General features: G+C 36.8%; 3 protein-coding genes across 10 annotated transcripts; 2 read left to right on the forward strand and 1 right to left on the reverse strand.

Annotated features, from left to right (window-relative positions):
* Positions 1–140: 140 nt before the first annotated feature.
* Positions 141–4545, reverse strand: LOC103327370 (Pmr5/Cas1p GDSL/SGNH-like acyl-esterase family protein). 3 transcript variants are annotated; one of them, XM_089050253.1, is made up of 2 exons: positions 3039–4545; positions 141–595 (listed from the first exon to the last, which is right to left on the reverse strand). In XM_089050253.1, exon 1 carries the CDS (start codon positions 4241–4243, stop codon positions 3134–3136), a length of 1110 nt encoding a protein of 369 aa, XP_088906379.1. In that variant the 5' UTR covers positions 4244–4545; the 3' UTR covers positions 141–595; positions 3039–3133. The 3 variants fall into 3 exon arrangements, with proteins under 3 accessions (XP_088906379.1, XP_008227903.2, XP_008227902.2); XM_008229681.2 differs by lacking the exon at positions 141–595 and adding an exon at positions 2719–2854; XM_008229680.3 differs by lacking the exon at positions 141–595 and adding an exon at positions 2719–2854 and having other exon boundaries at positions 2985–4545.
* Positions 4546–9126: 4581 nt separating this feature from the next.
* Positions 9127–17168, forward strand: LOC103327368 (Regulator of chromosome condensation (RCC1) family with FYVE zinc finger domain-containing protein). 6 transcript variants are annotated; one of them, XR_016126336.1, is made up of 10 exons: positions 9163–9484; positions 10486–10572; positions 11087–11176; positions 11288–11374; positions 11501–11695; positions 12379–14463; positions 14940–15086; positions 16095–16456; positions 16792–16969; positions 17064–17168. XR_016126336.1 is itself a non-coding variant. In XM_089051003.1 (9 exons), the coding sequence occupies exons 5-9, from the start codon at positions 11669–11671 to the stop codon at positions 16901–16903; spliced, it is 2733 nt and encodes a 910-aa protein (XP_088907129.1). In that variant the 5' UTR covers positions 9127–9484; positions 10486–10572; positions 11087–11176; positions 11269–11374; positions 11501–11668; the 3' UTR covers positions 16904–17067. The 6 variants fall into 6 exon arrangements, 5 of the variants coding, with proteins under 5 accessions (XP_088907129.1, XP_008227901.2, XP_088907128.1 ...); XM_089051003.1 differs by having other exon boundaries at positions 9127–9484; positions 11269–11374; positions 16792–17067; XM_008229679.2 differs by having other exon boundaries at positions 9164–9484; positions 16792–17067.
* Positions 17169–17351: 183 nt separating this feature from the next.
* On the forward strand, positions 17352–18757 carry LOC103327367 (putative glutathione S-transferase parC). The gene is made up of 2 exons (XM_008229678.2): positions 17352–17857; positions 18123–18757. The coding sequence occupies exons 1-2, from the start codon at positions 17546–17548 to the stop codon at positions 18465–18467; spliced, it is 657 nt and encodes a 218-aa protein (XP_008227900.2). The 5' UTR covers positions 17352–17545; the 3' UTR covers positions 18468–18757.

Consider the following 18757-nt stretch of genomic DNA (forward strand, 5'->3'; position numbering starts at 1 on the left):
TCTCCAAAATTTTACCATTAAAATCTTAATACATATTTTACCCTTATCTAGCATTTGATTGATACATTGATTTTTCAAAAGTTCGATTAAACAATCCAAAGTGGGAACTCAAATTCAAATTCCTCATTTCCAATCCGTCTAAATGGACCTTTAGATTGAAGTTGCGGTCACCCACTTGGAAGGATTTTATACTTCTATAAACGAATGAATTATGAAAGACACTTCATACCAAAACTCTTCAGATTGCAAAGAGGACAACATCATTAAATAAGGGCACAAAGTCCCTTTCTGTTTCTGTCCTCCTATAGTTCATCGGATTTTCCACTTTCGTTCCCATGGTCTCAATTCTCGAACTCTTCACAATACACCCACTAGCAAGTTCAGAATTAAAACATGATACCTCCATCTTTAATCTAATGAAACGACCTGTCATGAGTGCTACCACTTCGTGCAAGGGACGTGGAAAATTGCCCTACCACTCCCCACCTCAGCTCCAACCGTTCACACCAGACATTTTCTTTAGAAAGGCTTCTTCACTCATTCCACTCACCCAAGTTCCAAACGCATCTCCCCATTCTAAGCATAAATTCCAATCCTAAAAGCCAAAAAGTGAAAGGACATGGATTTGAATTCAACCTTAAGTATCACTGTATCAGTATCAGAAAAATCATCACATTACTATAATTGGTTGCATGACAAGGGCATAATTCAACCGAGAAGAATATAATTATAAGGACCCTGCTAAGTGTTCCATAAAGAAACCACTCCACTCTATTATGTAAGTCCTGGAAAACAATTGATGTATATCAAGTGATGAGCAAACATCACATAAGCATCATGAGACCTTGTTTCCAGACAACCACAAAAATTGCTGTTTCCAAATCTCTCAGTTGCATCATATAACACCAGAACCCAAGCTATAAAATAATAATTTGACAGCCGAGACCGACAGAACCAGAGATAAAGGGCAGAGGATGCACCTAAAAAGTACACTCAGCAAAGTACTTACAATACCTATTGTGTTTGTATTATTGAGAGTTGAAGTAAGTTCAATGCTGGTTCTAGAATTTACTTTTTCGCCATCCCAAAAATACAATATTGATGATGGTCCTTAAAAAATGAGAATCTTTTGCAGTTTGCGCATGGTGTATATGAATCTGTTTAGAACAATCTAAAAATGGGATGAAAAAGATAATATTTTGTATATATGGATGCATATGGCAACAAATTCATCATGATGTTATACTCTGTTTTGTTTCAACTTAATGAAAATTTTATACTCTCTCTCTCTCTCTGACATGCATTGTCCACACCCACAAAACAATCCTGAAAAACCTTTATTTTCTAATTTCTTTTTCCATTTTCTTACCCAATAAAATCCTAAGCCAACTATTCTCAACAATCACTGCCCTTCAAGTGTCCTCCAAAAGTGCCATAGAACCCTGTTTTTCTGCGCTGTAGAAATTCCCGCCTTAACCTATAATTTCAAATCTTAATTCCAGCCCCTAAACCCTAAACTACTCCTATCTTAAGCCATTAACCAAAATTTACCAATATATAACACCTAACTCACATGCATGATGCACCAGCAAGATTTGACCATCATATTCAGCACTTGATAATAGCTTTCTCTCTAATTTTTGTGTAGTCAGTTCCAATATTGTTGCCATATTATCCAATAAAAATATTTGTTTATAGTATAGTTGGAAAGAGACTTGGTGTATGCTTCAGTCTATCCCTTCTAGATTCATCCGGTATAATATCATCAACATAGGACAACTTCTCAATTCTTCATAAAATAACTAGATTGTGTGTCCACCCCAACATCCTCGAATCTCAAGTTGAAGTGAAAGAGCCATTTGCATTATCTAACTAATAAAAAGTAAATTGAGATTCCTACTGTTTGTTGAATTTGGGAATTATGTTTGCTGCCAATTGTTTTAGAGTAAGAACAACACGGAAATTTAAGGAAAAAACTACGAGACTACTAGCACCACACTAGTAGGGTTCTAGGAGTCGCTCCTAGACCTTGCATCACACCTGGGGTTATATTGCACCACACAATCCTGGAGAGAAGCATATAATTGCTAGACATAGAGTTCTGTAATGACCTTAGGCTTCTATGTCTTTCGTACCCCCAACCGACTTTACTTTCAGGTTTCCATCACAATAAAGGCATAAAAGAATAATGCTAAAAAGATATTAACAACTATGAGTTCTAGGTTTCCCATTATGTTAAACACTGGTCATACACCACAACAAAACCATTAAAAAACAAACTCTTGGGTTGTCACTGTGCAGCTGCGATACAACCCAAAAAGAGAGACATGTATGACTGAGGTTTTGCCATCCAATAATATATAAGTTCCAAGCATACAGTCTTACCTGGAGGCAAGCAATTTGATTCCAAACACAGCTAGCTCAGTCATGTTGTAATATTTTGGGAGGTGTCACTAGTGTTCTATACAAGGCAATCTTATAACTGTTAAGCTATCTCTTAAAATTTCCTTATGGTAATATAATTTCTGTCATCTTTAATAACTTTTCCTAAAGAGCGCAGTACTTTTATGAATGCCAAGTCCATAAACCTTGCAAACAAATAGAAGCTGCAAGCTTCATGTGCATTGGTCATACGTTCATAAGTATTACTTCAAAATATGCTGCACAACCACAAAACTCACTCCAGACTTAAAGACAACACTGAAAGCACAACAGAAGTGAATCAACAAAAACTTCCATGTCTGCTGTAATCTACAACAAGGCGGAATGCAAAAAAGAACATGTATTTCCTATCCAGGTAGATCTTTTTGAATTGTTTCACTTCAACATTAGATGTGAATTGTCCGAGTATAGCCTACATAATACAAGTGGATGTAAGTATATTCAATATTCAAATAAATGCAAAGCAGATACAAATGAATTTCAATCTCAATTACTATCTCACATAAACTATACTGAGTTAATCCGAGGCCAAGAGAGAAAACCTGGCAGAAACCGTAGATGCAAGATAAGAGGAGGTGGAAGAGAAACCAACCAACCTCTCACAAGAATCAAAAGCTCACTGTATAAAATCGAACCACCGAGCCGGAGCAGAACATTATACCAAGAGAAAACAGAGAACAAAAGAATCAAATCAAAGCTTCTGATGAGATTCGATGAGCAATGCATGTAGCATGATATGAAGTGCAGCTTCATAGATAGGCATATCATAATGCATCCCATCAACCGTGCATCGAACTCCGCAATTCCAACTCAAGGACTCAATGTCCAGCAACAACAGGGGACCACCGGCTTTGCGCAAAATCTTACTATTGTGAAGCTCCTTATCATACTCACCACGCATTGCATCAGTCATCTTCTCTCTCTTCTCCTCTGTATTCAACATCGAGTTTATCAACGTGGGCATGCCAATCCAAAACAAGTGGGGCGATCGGGCCGAAACAGAGCCGGAGCCGGAGCTGGTTACCGGCCTGTCGGAGCCGGTATCTGGCGAAAATGGCAACAAAGACACAGAAGCACTCCTTAGTGATTGTAACTGAACACCAAAATCTGATGCGTTGGTGAAGTGAAGCATGTGCCAGAGCCCAGAACCCATCACCAACACATCTGGGTAGTTGCGATTTCGCTTGAAACCGTTGACCAGATTGGTCAAATTGAAAGTGTAAGGAGCCCAGATGAAATCCAATCGCATCCCAATCTCAGCCACCACAATCTGATAATCACTGTGCCTCTTAAACAGATCTCTATTAACCTTCTCCAGAGGCCCAGAATCCAAAACCAGACTCAACAACGAAAGCGCCACAAGCCTGGCCTGAGAGTCACCAGCCACCACAACCCAGGATCCGTTGAGCAGATCAGAGGCGTCAAAACGCCCTAGTTTCTGAAACCCGCATGCAGAAACGGTAGAGGAAGAAGTCCAAGCCCACGACTTGTCGTAATTGACGGTGTTGTTGTCGAGGGGGTTGAAATTTGGGGAGGGGGTGACCTCCCAAACGACGTCGTGGAGGTGGGAAAGGCAGGACTCACGGCGGTTCTCGAAAACGACAACGGAGGAGACGGTGGTGACGAAGTCGTTGACGGAAGGGAAGTAAGGGGTGAGGTGGACGCCAATGGCGAGAGTGATGAAGAGAGCGCCGCTGAAGAAGAGCATTTTGTTGCGGCTGAGATGATAACCGGCCATGCCCATCGGAACCAAAACCACCACGCAAGCAGCCAACACCCCTAACTGCACTGCTCCGATCATATTACGATTATTTTCCTCGCTATTTTTCTCATCAAACCAATCTTTCTAATTTGTATTTCTTTCTATTCTCAAGCTTCTGATTTGATCTGACCAACAGGATTTTGAATTTTCGATGCCTTGTGAATCAATCTTCCATTTACTCTGTAAAAAATGAATTGCCCTGTCTTATTATTAGACCGACTCTGAAAGGAACGTCACAGCCAACAACCACCAAAGAGGAAGAAGAAGAAGAGTGCGTGTTGTGTGTTTTCTGTGGGATGAGATTTCGGGATCGGAGGGGTCGAATAGCAGACAATTTGGCTCCTCATTCGTGGGGTGCGAAGGGAAATAGAGAAAGATTGGTGGCTTTTTCCTATTTGAGGTTTCTTTATGGTTAAAAGTGAATTTTTCTTAAAATGCCGACTTATAATTTTAGCCCCTAAAGTTTTAGTGAAGTTGCACTTTGACCGCCTGTAGTTACAATTGTCACGATTTTCCTTTATTAATTGTAATAATTTAGGACAATGCCATAATGTTGTCATTTTCTGGACATAATTAGCTCGTGAGTGACATGTGTGAGAGTAAATTAGACTCTTTTTCCTTTTCATTACTTTATTTTGTTACGATTAACCGAAACTCTCTTAAGAAAATTTGTTGGCAATTTCAGTACTTATTTATTGAAGTATAAACTTATTGTTTTATGATCAACTATTACTTTAAATGTAGAATAGCTTATTCAAACCATTGAAAATCATTTATGTAACTATTGCAAAAAAAAAAACTCATAAAACACAACTTTTCTTGTGTGTGATTGTAGATACGCGGGCCTCTCTCTCTCTCACAATTAGCTAAAAAACTTACTTGCAATAGGAATAATATTATTTTGTTATTCTCGATTGATAATATTATAATATATGAAAAAGTTATCTTGTATGTCATTACGAACGCAAAAAGTAAAATCCCATTACATGAAAGTGCTTCTCCTCAACTGGATGCCCCGAGCCCCTGAGCCGGCATTGCAATTGTTCATCGTGAATAGGTTGCCCTACTATTATTCAAAAACAAGAAAGCCCAAATTATGTGAACTGTGAGCAGTACATAAGTCAAATTCAGCCAGCCCACAATGGGCTAAGTTGTATACAGTTGGGCTTGCCATAACTGATCTTAAGTTGATGAATTTTTATATACAAGTTGTGCGCATAGTCAGCTCATCCAATATATTTACGGTAGGAAATAAGGGGTCTAATTGCTATATTTTAAACACAAAGAAATTCATAAATAAACATTCAATAAATGTTCAAATTTAATGCGTATGACATGAGCAAAAGCAATGCTAAATGTACATATAAATTAGATTCGAAACATCTGAAACTTGGTCAGACGAATGCTTAATATTCCGTTTTAAAGATAATTTACGCTCCACTACGGTGTTCATGGTTGAATATTATCCCATTTGAATTCAATGAGACATTAGAATAATTTCTAAGCACTAAATGTATTTGAATATGCCAATGTCAAAAGTTACCTCTATAACATGTGCAGGATTGGTCTATTTATAAATGTTGACTAACCATTTCCCAAAGTATGTGACTTTATCTGAAAAGGTGAGTGATATATCTCTTTACTTAAAAGATGCATTATTTCAAATTTGAATAATCACATCTTTTCAATTTTAATTTCCATTTTAAAAATAGAAAAATGAAAAAAAATTCCAACAATTTACCATCACTCTTGAATAACATGAAGCAACTAATAGAGTATAACTCAGTTAATTGAGTTATTTCATTTCCACCCATGTGTTCAAAGATTCGAAACCTCTAAACACTTAATGAATATTTATGTACACTCCTTTCTCAATCGCTTATACTAAACACGGAGCAAAACTTCATACGCGCGCGCACAGGCACAGCTCACATTTATAACCATAACACATGAAACTAGGGTCCTTTCAAGCTTAGCTTAGTCTATTAAAGGCTATGATTCGGTCTCAGTCACTTTCTCAAATGTGAGTGAGTCCAACTATAAGATATCTAACTTTGTTTCTCAAGAATTGATTGAACTGATACAAATCACTCAATCAAAGACATCATACAATAACCAAACTCACAAATAATATTCTTTCCAATAGTACGCATAATAAGAAAACGATAACACTACTCCTAACAAGTCGAGGACAATTGATGTTGATTGGGCAAGTAGCCATGATCATACAGTATACCTGCACTAGTGACCTTATTATCTAGATTCATTATTTTTTGAGTGATCTGAAATTGATGAACATAATAAGCTGGTCAATATGTTTATATCAAATACCGTTAAAAAATATTTTTATTAAGCCGAGCACAATACAATATTGTTAGGTTAACTTGAGGTAGAGTGTTAAAGAGAGAAATGTGACTACGTTAAAAATATCAACGCAGAAGATTCATGCAACTAAATCATGTGCTAGTAAGAAAAAATTGTGGCTAATTAAGTTGATTGAATGTAGGGGTCTCTTGCTCTTGCTGACCTCCTTCTATTATTCTTCCTGTTAGGTGTCCATGTCTACGGATGTGATGATAAGACATCATCATCATGCGGTAAAAGAGAAATGTTTTGTAGTTAGCTAGGCTTTGCCCATTCTCTTCTAAATACACTTGAGAGCTACCAAATCTTATCTCAGATCAAATTAAGAAAAAATAGAAACGAAAGAAAGAGTCTAAATTGAACTGTCAAAACAAAGGTCCTACATGTGTGGCAAACTGCCATATCTCAATGGACTTTTTGTATGCACAACTTTTGATGCAGTTTAGTATACAGACCAGCTTCTCATTCTAGGTCTGTATTTCTATCTACAAAACTCTATCTCTTTCTCTCTGTCTCCTTCCCTTTGGGTATGGAATTTTAATTTTCTATAACCATCAGATGTTGAAGTGAAATTGAGTGAATGCTTGGTGCGGTGGGGAAAATTAAACTAACCCTAAAATAAAAGGAGGTATGGGAAGTAAATTATCAATGGGAAGATTGTATTGGTCTTTATTCGTTTCCAACTTTATTTAAAGGGTGGTGTTATTTGGACCATATTTACTGATTATATTGCTAATTGAAGAATATTAGTCCACCACTAGCAACACCGATATGGTCCCTAACTTAATATCCTACAAAGCCCAATAGGTGAGAGGTTTTATCACAAAAGACTTCGGTGATATTAGGAGTGAAACCACTTATTATAAGTTGTAATTTATTTAGTTAAATTTTCGATGTGGCACATTATATTCTTCAACAAGTTTCAGCTGATGTGAGCTTCATCTCTAATGTTCATAGATTCTTGATTCAAGAGTAGGCAAGAACAAAACATATACATTAAACATATGCTCATAGTGATCAGCAAAGTTGGTCAATATGTTTATATCAAATACAGTTTCAAAAGCTTTTTATCAAGCTGAGCTCAATATGATATATTCACATCAACTCGATGTACGCATAACGTTAAGGAGAGATGTAGGGGTCTCCTGACCTTCTCTATTACTCTTCTTGTTACTTGTCCATGTCAAGGGATGTGATAAGATATCATGATCATAGGGTAACAGAGCAATTGTTTTGTAGTTAGCTAGGCTTTGCCCATTCTTTTCCAAATACACTCGAGAGCTACCAGATCTCATCTCAGAAAAAAATAGAAACGAAAGAAAGCTTCTAAGTTGAATTGTCAAAGGTCCTACATGTTGTGTCAAACTGCCATACCTCAATGGACTTTCTGTAAACCCAACTTTTGAAGCAGTTTGGTAAAGAGACATGCTTCTCATCTCATCCTTGCTCTATATTTCTAGAGTTACAGAAGTCTATCTACTTCTCTCTCTGTGTCTCCTTCCCTTTGACTACGCATGCATGCTTGTCAATGTCATTGTCATTCAAAACAAAGATGGGTATTTTGAATACTTTTTTGGTTGGACTTAGAAATGGTCTATAATTTCGGATCAGTTTATATATGCTCGATTTCAAACTTGGGACTTTCACTTCCAACAATGCTGCTATGTCTAACATTCTTAATAAATATTATGGTCATTCCTTTTAATATGTTCTCAAATGAAAATTAAACTAATCCTAAAATAAAATGAGATATGGGAAGTAAATTATCAGTAGGGAGATTGTATCGGTCTTCATTTGTTTCCAACTTTAATCAAATCTCCAATTCTCCTTAATTTGTGTAGGGGTGTTGTGGCTATTTTGCGCCCATTTTTTTAAATCATGGAGACTCAAATTAATGAAAATGAACACAAAATAACCGTAATATCCCTGCACAATATGCACACGTGGATGATCTGATAAGAAATTGACTGGAATAAGAGATTTAACGAGATTCCTAATTAATGTAAATATCAAGGATATTATGTTAACAATTAAAACCACAATATACTACTTTGACATATAGGATAAACAACATGTATCCTTCCTAATTTAAGGAGAAAAGAATGTATAAATTAATAATTCAAACCTTATTTATTTGGTTAAAGAGTCAAAATTGTCAATCAACACAATACTCCCTCGTATCTTTTGATTTCAATTTCATTCATTCATCCTCTAACTATACTCCTATGATTATGCTTCGTTAAACCCACAACTTTTCCCATTAAGAGAGCACTATATAGTTGCTCATTATAGAATCAATTTTCATAAATTCCTAAAAAGTAAATGTAAGATTATATTATTTTTATGAGGCCCTATAATATGAAGAAAAAAGAATTAAAAAAGAAGAAGAAGAAGAAATAAAACATAAGAAAGATGCACAAAGGATGCGACAATTTAGCATGTGGTAATAGAGCTAGACCTAGACTCCTGAATGAAAGAGCATGTGATATGTTGTACACGTGCATATGTGTGGGTTTGATCTTCTTCTATATAATATTATATGCTCTGCCTCTCTGCACAACTTACGAAGAGAACAAACAGTAATGGAAGAACAGATTCACTTAAGCACCTAAAAAAGAAAACAAAACCCGAAAAAGGAAACATAATCTCTCTCTCTCTCTCTCTCTCTCTCTCTCTCTCTCTCTCTCTCATTTTGCTTCTATTGTCATTATTATTGCTTGTAATTTTTAAAAATGGTCTGACCCTGCATTCTTGGTTCTCACACATTCTCTGATTCTGTGGGGGAAATTCAACTCAAGGCCTTCTTCTTCTTCTTCTCATTTCTGCTTCCTCTCTCTCTCTCTCTCTCTGTCTCTGAAATAAAAAATGGGTGATCATTCTTTGTCCACTGCTGCCTTTGACAGAGCAGTACAACAGGTTTCATCTTGCTATCCTTGTTTCCATTTTTTCTTTTCTCATCACCAAAAGGTTCTTTTGGTTTAACATTTCTATTTCTCTACTTCTTTTACATATTCTTTTCTTTTGAATGATGCAATGTGGTTGAAGTATATTTGTCTCTTGTTTCTTTATTGAGTATTTTTGTGGTGCAATTTACTTTTTTGTAGAGTTTCTGAACCTTAAATCAGTGGAGATATGTGTATCAGTGAGCTGGGTTGGAAATTCTTGTTTTTTTTTGTTTTTTGTTTTTGGTTCATTATTTATTTTTGTGTGGATCATTTGGGGATTGCTTTTGCTTAGGTGCTAACTCTGAAGTCTTCCAATCTTAGTATGGTGTTTATAAAGAATATATATATATTTGTTCATCCTTCAGAAAGAATCATATTTTAATTGTATTTCTTTAAGTTATAAATTACTTTGATATAAAGATATATTGTGGGATTTCAAAAAGTTTGCCAGTTGATATGAATCAATGCAACCAACAGCTGCGGAATGGGGAACCATTTGTTTCTTGGCATACCATTATTTTTCAAGGTTGTAATCACATGTATATTGCTAAGTATCTAAGATGGTAAGGGAGGTCCTGAAATGATATGCAACTTTATTTCTGGTCAGAGAATAATCCTTAACACATCCATTTTGTTCTGCTTCTAAGATATTTTTGGATATTTGTTTATCATGTGATTCCTCATTCTTTATTAGATTATCTAAGTTGATTACTAAAACTTTGAGATATACCCTTAATCCAATCATGATCAATAGGGAGACGTCTTTAACTACATAGAATCTAAAGTTTCTTTGATGAGTCCCTCAAGAATACTGCAATTTTTATGTAATCAGTTGAACACAAAATAGAGTAAAGTTTTTGATATCTTGCAATCGTATGCTGTTGGTAGACAAAGTACTGCTTCTAATATTAATTTGCACTGAATGTTGCTTGCTTTATCTCCTGTAAAATTTTTGTTTGTAATTTTGGACAGGCAATTGTCTCTATGAAGAAGGGTGCATATCTACTGAAATATGGACAGAGAGGGAAGCCCAAGTTCTGCCCTTTTCGGCTTTCCACGGTATGGTTTTGTACTGTAGCATTCTTCTCTTTAACCAATATGCGTTTGCAGATTTCGTGGTTTCCACTATGGACAATCTTGATGTATTTCTAGATCAGTGTTTCTGAACTCTGATTAAGCTTTCTGCTCGAAGTACATTTTTCAGAACACAACTTAAGTGTACTATTACCATTATCTTTTGGTTGCTAACAAGGGTATCCTCACCACAGATGAGAGTAGGTCCCCAGTCATACCCCAGCTAGTACGTTGAATGAACCACTGAAAAATCCCATGGGGCTGGCTCTCATTGGTTTAATTAAGATTTGAGACCTCCAGTTCCTAAGCCATGCTATGGAACAACTTATTTTATAAACCTTTTCAACCCCTTGTAATTTTTCCTTGGCCAAATGCAAAAACTTTGGAATTAGCATAACTTTTGTTTCTTTCTTTACATAATAATATATAGCCAAATTTCAATTATTTTATTTTATTTATTTATTTATTATTTATAATTATTAATTTTTCTGGATGTCAGGATGAGAAATTTTTGATATGGTACTCTGGAAAGGAAGAAAGGCAATTGAAATTGAGCTCAGTCACAAAGATTATTCCTGGACAGAGGAGTGTATGTAATTCAGATTGATGTCAGATTTGGACTTGTGCTATTTAAGCTCAGTCATATTGTTTAGAAAAATGCTTCTTTCCTTCATGTGATAGGTGGTTCCACTTATCACAGGTTAGTTTTCGGAGGCAACTTGAACCAGAAAGGGAGTGTCAGTCATTTTCACTTGTCTATGCACAAGGTGAACGCTCACTTGATCTGGTAATCTTATTAACTATAACATCACAACTGACTTCTCAATTTGAGTGGTGTTTCCCCATTGAGTTTAGGTGGTAGTTCTGCTGCTCATTGTTTCTCACTAAATTATTTTCATTGTTCATTTTATAGATATGCAAGGACGAAGCCCAATGTGAATATTGGATTTTAGGGTTGAGAGCTTTAATATCCCGGTGTTGCCATCCTAGACCACTTAGCAGTTTGAGAAGTTTCAGACAGGTACAAAGTTGTTTAAATAGTCCAGCAGGTCCTCTTAGAAGAAAGCAAAATCTTGGAGTTATGGATGATGCAACCGAATTTTCCCAGGTTTTAAAACCTTACCTTTTTTTTTGTTCCTGGTTTCTCCAACTATTGTTTATAATTGTTAAGTTATTCAGAAAGCTTCCAAAGGTATTAGAGGTGGTAATGGCAAATCTGCAGGTAGTTCCGACAGTAAAATAATAAAAACTGAAAGTAACTTAACTAACTATTTTGTGGATTGGGTTGAAGCAGTTCAGTAAGTAAGCCCAGACCTCAATTTGTGACTAAAAAGTGCACCTGTTCGTGAAACATCAAATTGGATTTGCACTTGGGTTCACTTTAAGACAAAATGGATTCTTGTATTGTAATGAGAGTTCATCACAGTATACTTGATTTAAGGATTAGCTTGTTTTACAAGCAAAAACTGGATTGCTTAGATGAAAAAGAATAGTTTGGAATTATTGTTTTCTGATGGTGTTTAATTTGGTTTTTGGAGATCATGTTATTACATAAAATCTCTACATCCAAAAACAATTGATTATAATTTATCAGGGTATCGGAGGGGGTTTTGTCTTCAAATCCTGTCGTTGTTCCTTTCCTTCATAGAACATTCTTCCCTTGGCTTAACTGATGTTTGTTGTCATAACTGGATTTTAACCATCTCATATCAATATTTCATTTTTGGTCTTTATTTAGTTAAAACCATGTTCAGAGATGCTCTTGTACCCATCTTTGCATTTTTTTTGAAGGTCCGAAGCGTATGTGCAAGTCCTACTCTATCACTTTCAGAGAGGTGTTTTTCTGATGGCTTATCTTATTCTTCTGATAGCTTTTATTCATCGGAAAGAGTCCTATCAAGTATGCAAAATGTAACGGATATCTCAGTTCCTGATTCTCCACATATTGAATCAGATCATCTCAAGAGGAGGCGAATTTATTCTGATGCTGGCTATGAGCCTCATAGGTTTGTTTCCTATGCTTTTGGAACTTCAAGAATTGAAAAGGACAATATTTTGAAAGATGTCATGATCTGGGGTGAAAGTATTGGAGGGAATTTAGATTCTGCGGTCAATAGGATTACTAACAACAGTGGATTGCATGTAGATGCTGTATTGCCTAAGTTATTAGAATCTACTATGATGTTGGATGTACATAATATATCTTTAGGAGGGAAGCATGCTGCTATAGTTACCAAGCAAGGGGAAGTATTCTGCTGGGGTCAGGCTGATGGGGGAAGACTAGGGAACAAAATCAATATGGATGTGAGCTACCCTAAACTAGTTGACTCCCTTAATGGGATACAGGTGAAATCTGTCTCGTGTGGTGAATATCAAACATGTGCTCTGACACATTCTGGTAAGCTATATACATGGGGAGACACAAGTTGTGGTGACAGTTTAGCGGGCAAGGAGAAGACTAGGAGTCAGTGGTTACCGCAGAAACTTTCTGGTTCTTTAAATAGCATAAATATATCAAATGTTACTTGTGGGGAATGGCATACAGCTATAGTGTCCACCTCAGGGCAGTTATTTACATATGGAGATGGAACTTTTGGGGTTCTGGGGCATGGAAATCTTGATAGTGTTTCTCAACCAAAGGAAGTTGAATCTCTCAAGGGTTTATGGGTAAAATCTGTTTCATGTGGATCATGGCACACGGCTGCTGTAGTCGAAATCATGGTCGATCGTCTCAGGTTGAATTCCATAGGTGGGAAGTTGTTTACATGGGGTGATGCAGATAAAGGAAGGCTTGGACATGTGGATAATGAGAGGAAGCTTTTACCAACATTTGTTGCTCGGCTTGTGGATCATGATTTTGTTCAAGTTTGTTGTGGAAGAATGTTGACCGTTGGGCTTACAAATAAAGGTACAGTTTATACAATGGGAAGTGCAGTACATGGGCAGTTAGGGAATCCACAGGCCAAGGATAAATCAATCACAGTTGTTGAAGGGAAGCTTAAAGAAGAGTTCATTAGGGAAATAGCATCAGGTTCATATCATGTTGCTGTTTTGACTGCTAGAGGAAGTGTTTATACCTGGGGAAAGGGGGCAAATGGACAGTTAGGATTAGGTGATGTTGATGATCGCAACACACCCACTTTTGTGGAGGCGTTGAGACACAGGCAGGTAGAAAGTATAGTTTGTGGATCAGATTCCACGGCGGCAGTCTGCTTACACAAATCTATTTCTGTCAATGACCAGTCAACTTGTTATGGATGTAACCTGCCTTTTGGGTTTATTAGGAAGAAGCATAACTGTTATAATTGTGGTCTTCTATTCTGCCATGCATGTAGCAGTAAGAAGGCTATGGATGCTTCTCTGGCACCCAAGAAAGGCAAGGCTTTTCGAGTCTGTGATCCATGCTTTAACAATCTGCAGAAAATAACACAGTCATGTAGATCATTCAAGCAAGAAAATCATAGTACAAAACAGCTATCGACAGAAGAAAAGGCAGTCCCAGATAGGAAGGAAGAAAAGGCTGGAGCAACGCCCAAATATGGTCACTTGTTGTCTATTAAACAGGCTTGTAACAAGGAAAACAAGTCTGGTATGAGGAACGCCATGAAGAACCATGGAGCAGACCAGCAGCGTCTAGAACCTGTTTCTTCTTTTTCAAGCGAAGTGCCACGATGGGGCCAAGTCCCATGCCCTGATCTATTTAAACCATACTGCAGAGAAAATTCTACAGCACTTGACTCTTTGTCCAAAAATAATTCATCTTCTGTGCTCTCAGTGCATTCAGATTCTGCTCTTTTCAGCTCCACTAATGCAGAGAAATGCATATCCATGTCGGATGAGATGCTAATTGAAGAAATTCGGCGGCTGAGAACTGAGGTGATTCCATCTTTTTAATTTTCAACACTAGACAGATGCAAATATGATATATATGCTTCCATTGAGGGATCCCTCAAATTAGCTTATTTGAGGGACACTCTTGTAGGGCTCACTCCGCATTGTATTTCATTAATCCAAACCGTCTATGTTTTAGATAATCATTCAAAGATCATCTCTACAAAAAATCACTTGAATCCGATGTCGTTTGACCACTCAATTTTGTTATTGGAATTTTAGTACTTTCTTGAAGCATCGTGTTCATTGATTTTGTAGGACACAATTGGATGTCGGAATGGTTTCCGATTTGTCTAATTTTTTGCAAGGATGATCTATGAATGTATACTTAAAAAATAGATGGTTTGGATACAAATATGTACAAATATGCTATTGTGTACCCTAAACCCTACCCTCTAGTTGTGTACAAATATGTTCATATACTATTTTGGATATGTTTTTCACCACTTTACTCATATTAGGCAATAAGCCTCCAACGGAAATGTCAAATTGGAAGCCACAAGATTCATGAATGTCGACAGAAAATGGAGGAAACATGGTCCTTTGCAAGGGAGGAAGTGGCTACGTGCAAGGCAGCGCACGAGATTATAAAAGCTTTGGCGTTAAGGGTAATTTCTTGTTGTTTCTCCTAAAAAATAATTGGTTATATAAAAGGCTGCAATTTTTTTACTCCATGAATTTTCATTTTGCTTTTGAAGGAAGTCCATGTCTTCTTTTGATCGCTTAAGTTTCATTTTTGTTCCATCTGTTACAATGTCATATACTTCTCAATGCCATGAAACTTGTAGCTTGAAAAGCTTGTAATTTGGTTGTCATCCTGTTTCTATAAGAAATAATTAATTTTCCCTGGAATTCAAAGCCCCAAATCTGTCTTTGAGTCATGGCAAAACACCAATGCAGTTACTTATCAATATGATATTGGGTAATGTAAGACCATGACCATAATTGTCCACATCCCAACTCAAATTCTTATGTGGACTCTATCATTTGATATCAATCATATCTCAACTTCGTTGATTGTGTGTACTACTTCAAGTGTAGCTGTTTGTGCAGTCTCATAATCATACTTAAGTTTAATAACTTTTTAAGGCCTCTTTCCTCTCTTTTTTCTGATCTTTATTAGTAGAGTGTTCCCAAAATGTTTATCATCTTGCAATGTGAGATGAACTATTAACTTTCCTTCTATTAATACCTTAGATAACTTTGAAAAGCTAGACATTTGCAGGATGTTTTTCTGGTACATAAACAATGAGAGTTGCTTCAAGTAACTTTAAGCATAAACTTGTCTTAAATACAGCTGTTGAGAATCTTATATTGTGTGTCTCTCTCTTCTCTTTCGGCCTTCTAGTCACTGGACAGGGAAACTTAATTCAAATTATTTGAAAATACATCCAAGCCTTCTGCAAGGGGACATTTGATGAAATTCTAGCCATCAAAAAAATTTCTGGGACAAATTTTATGATGTCAAGTTCTTGAATCATGAGTTTCTATTTGTGCAATCTTGTTTTACAGGACAGATAAATGTACTTCTATATTTCAGTCTGTGATCGTGGTATATCAGTTTTGGTGCAATGCAGTTAGTAAAGTCGATAACTTACACAAATTATTTGCTGCAGCTTAATACTATGTCAGAGAAGGTGTCTGCTGGAAGGGAAACAAATGATGTGGTTGCTAAAATTGTTCCTCAACTCACGCCATTGAATACCAATACATCAAGTCATCATTTACTTCCTCAAGTAGATAGCATACCTGATACTCCTATTGGGTTCTCTGATACACCGAAGTCCTTGTACAAGAGAGATACTTGTCTAAAGAAAGGCCGGCCAGAGGAGGATTTACATCCTGCAAAAACAGAATCCCAGCAAAGAGAAACTAAAGCAGTGAAGCTTGAATGGGTAGAACAATATGAACCTGGAGTGTATATCACGCTTGTTGTTTTGCCAAGTGGACAGAAGGGGCTAAAGCGAGTGAGATTTAGGTATTTTCTATCTGAATCATTCCATGTTTGTTTAGCTATACTTGTGCATGAATGATGTCTTCTGTGAGAGGGAACAGAAGCTAAAAAGTACAAGGTTCCGAATCTTTAACACAAGTTTATGTTTAAGATAGTCAACGGTTTAATTTGCTTTCAAGTCTTTCTCATCCTCTAGAATATTAACTGGTATTCATCTTCTCTGTACTTTTTAAAAATAAAATAAAATAATTCCTAGGTGTCTGTCAGTTACCTTATTATATATGAAGATCATATCTTTATGTTAGCATGGAATCAATTTTAACTGAATCACAGTTGCTACTTGGGGTTGTGTTTTGCAGCCGAAAAAAGTTCGCTGACAAAGATGCAGAAAGATGGTGGGAGGCAAATCAAGGTTTGGTATACCAGAAGTATGACATTGAAGAGGGATATGAGAACTCAAAAGAAATTTAATTTGAAGGGCTGGTTTTTAGTTGCCCTTTATATTTGGACTTGTATAGCTCAACAGCCAGCTGATAGGTGAGATTTTTAAGTAGATTGTGACATGCGCAGTGAAGAAATTTCTTGTATGGTTAGCATTGGGTGTAATTTTATTTGTTTGATGAAACAGCAGAAAACTACAAGGATCCCTGACATTCCAATACTCCGACATCTCAACTGCCACAGTAGACGGAAAATTAGAAAACCAAACATATGGTTGAGTGTAGTTATGTCCTAATATGGGTTGCAATTCATATGAAGTGTAAATTTCATAAATAGTAAGCCCGTCTCTCTCTCTCTCTCTCCCTCTCTCAAGATGTCAGATGGCCGGCTTTGCCGATGCTACATACTCCAAGACAAAGCCTTTGTGCAAGCATAGTAAGCTCCAAAGTGACAGACACACAACGCTACTTGACATATATTAAATTATGAAACTAACAAGAGCCTAGCCTCTCTTCGAAGGGCAAAACAAGAACAACACATAGGCCTTACGAACATCGAAAACGTCATCTCCAAACAATACACATTCCTATAAATTTCCACATCTACCTCATTTTGATAACACAATCTAAAGAGAACAATCATATAGAAGAGATAGAAGCACTCATAGCAAAGATGTCTGATGTTATTCTTTTGGACTGTTGGGCGAGTCCCTTCTGCATGAGGGTGAAGATTGCCCTGGAGGAAAAGGGCATCAAGTATGAAAACAGAGCTGAGAATCTCTTTGGAGGCAAGAGTGAACTGCTGCTCACGTCGAACCCGATTTACGCGAAGGTGCCGGTGCTGCTTCACAATGGAAAACCATTGTGTGAGTCGAGCATCATCGTTGGCTACATTGATGAGACCTGGGCTTCACCACCACTACTCCCATCTTGCCCTTATGGTCGGGCTCAAGCCAAGTTCTGGGTTGACTTCATTGACAAAAAGGTTGGTTTTCTTATATTTTTTATGGTCAGCAATCTTAGATTTCGATGTTGCATTTCCCACTCCAACTCATAGGACATTATTTTCCTTTTGGTGCTTTATGAGTTTTCTTTTTTTGTGCTCTTTGAGTTTAAGAACACAAATATTTGTGTTTACTGTCAATAGCCATGGTGCACCCACATATTATTTGGTGAACAAATTTGATGGCTCTATATATAATATAGTATGCGCACATGTCTAACTTCATGATATTCTTGTACACATGAAGTTGTTCGATGCGGGCGGCAACATATGGAAAACCAAAGGAGAAGCACAAGCGGTGGCTGTAAAAGACTTCATAGAGATCTTAAAGCAGCTGGAGGGTGGTCTGGGAGACAAGGATTACTTCGGTGGAGATAGCTTTGGTTTTGTGGACATCATAGCGATTGCTATAACCAGCTGGTTTAATGCATTCGAAAGGTTTGGCAACTTCAAGGTTGAAGACCACACCCCAAAGTTTTCAGCTTGGATTAAGAGGTGCTTGCAGAGAGAGACAGTAGCCAAAATCATTCCAGACCCAGAAAAGGTGTATGAATTTGTCCTCCTTCTAAAAAAGATGAACGGTATTGAATAGAGATCGAAATCGGCCAACTTGTTTGATGGATCAAAACTAGTACTTTGCGTACATGGGGTCTCTTTCTCTTGCAGTATACTTTTTTATGTTTATGGTCTTGGGTAGGCCTTCCTTGTCTCTCCCATATATGGGAAGAAAAATAAGTACCAATAATCATTTTCCTGGATCATCTCCAATTGCTCTAATGTACTCGGATTGAGTTCATAATATAGGAAAATGAGTCTTCTTAGAGGGCAGTCTTTTGACAACTTTGTTTTCATAAATAAATTGAACTTTTTGACTGTTGATCA

Source organism: Prunus mume, linkage group LG4, assembly GCF_029339155.1.
Source record: "Prunus mume cultivar Tortuosa linkage group LG4, ASM2933915v1, whole genome shotgun sequence".
Lineage (NCBI taxonomy): Eukaryota > Viridiplantae > Streptophyta > Magnoliopsida > Rosales > Rosaceae > Prunus > Prunus mume.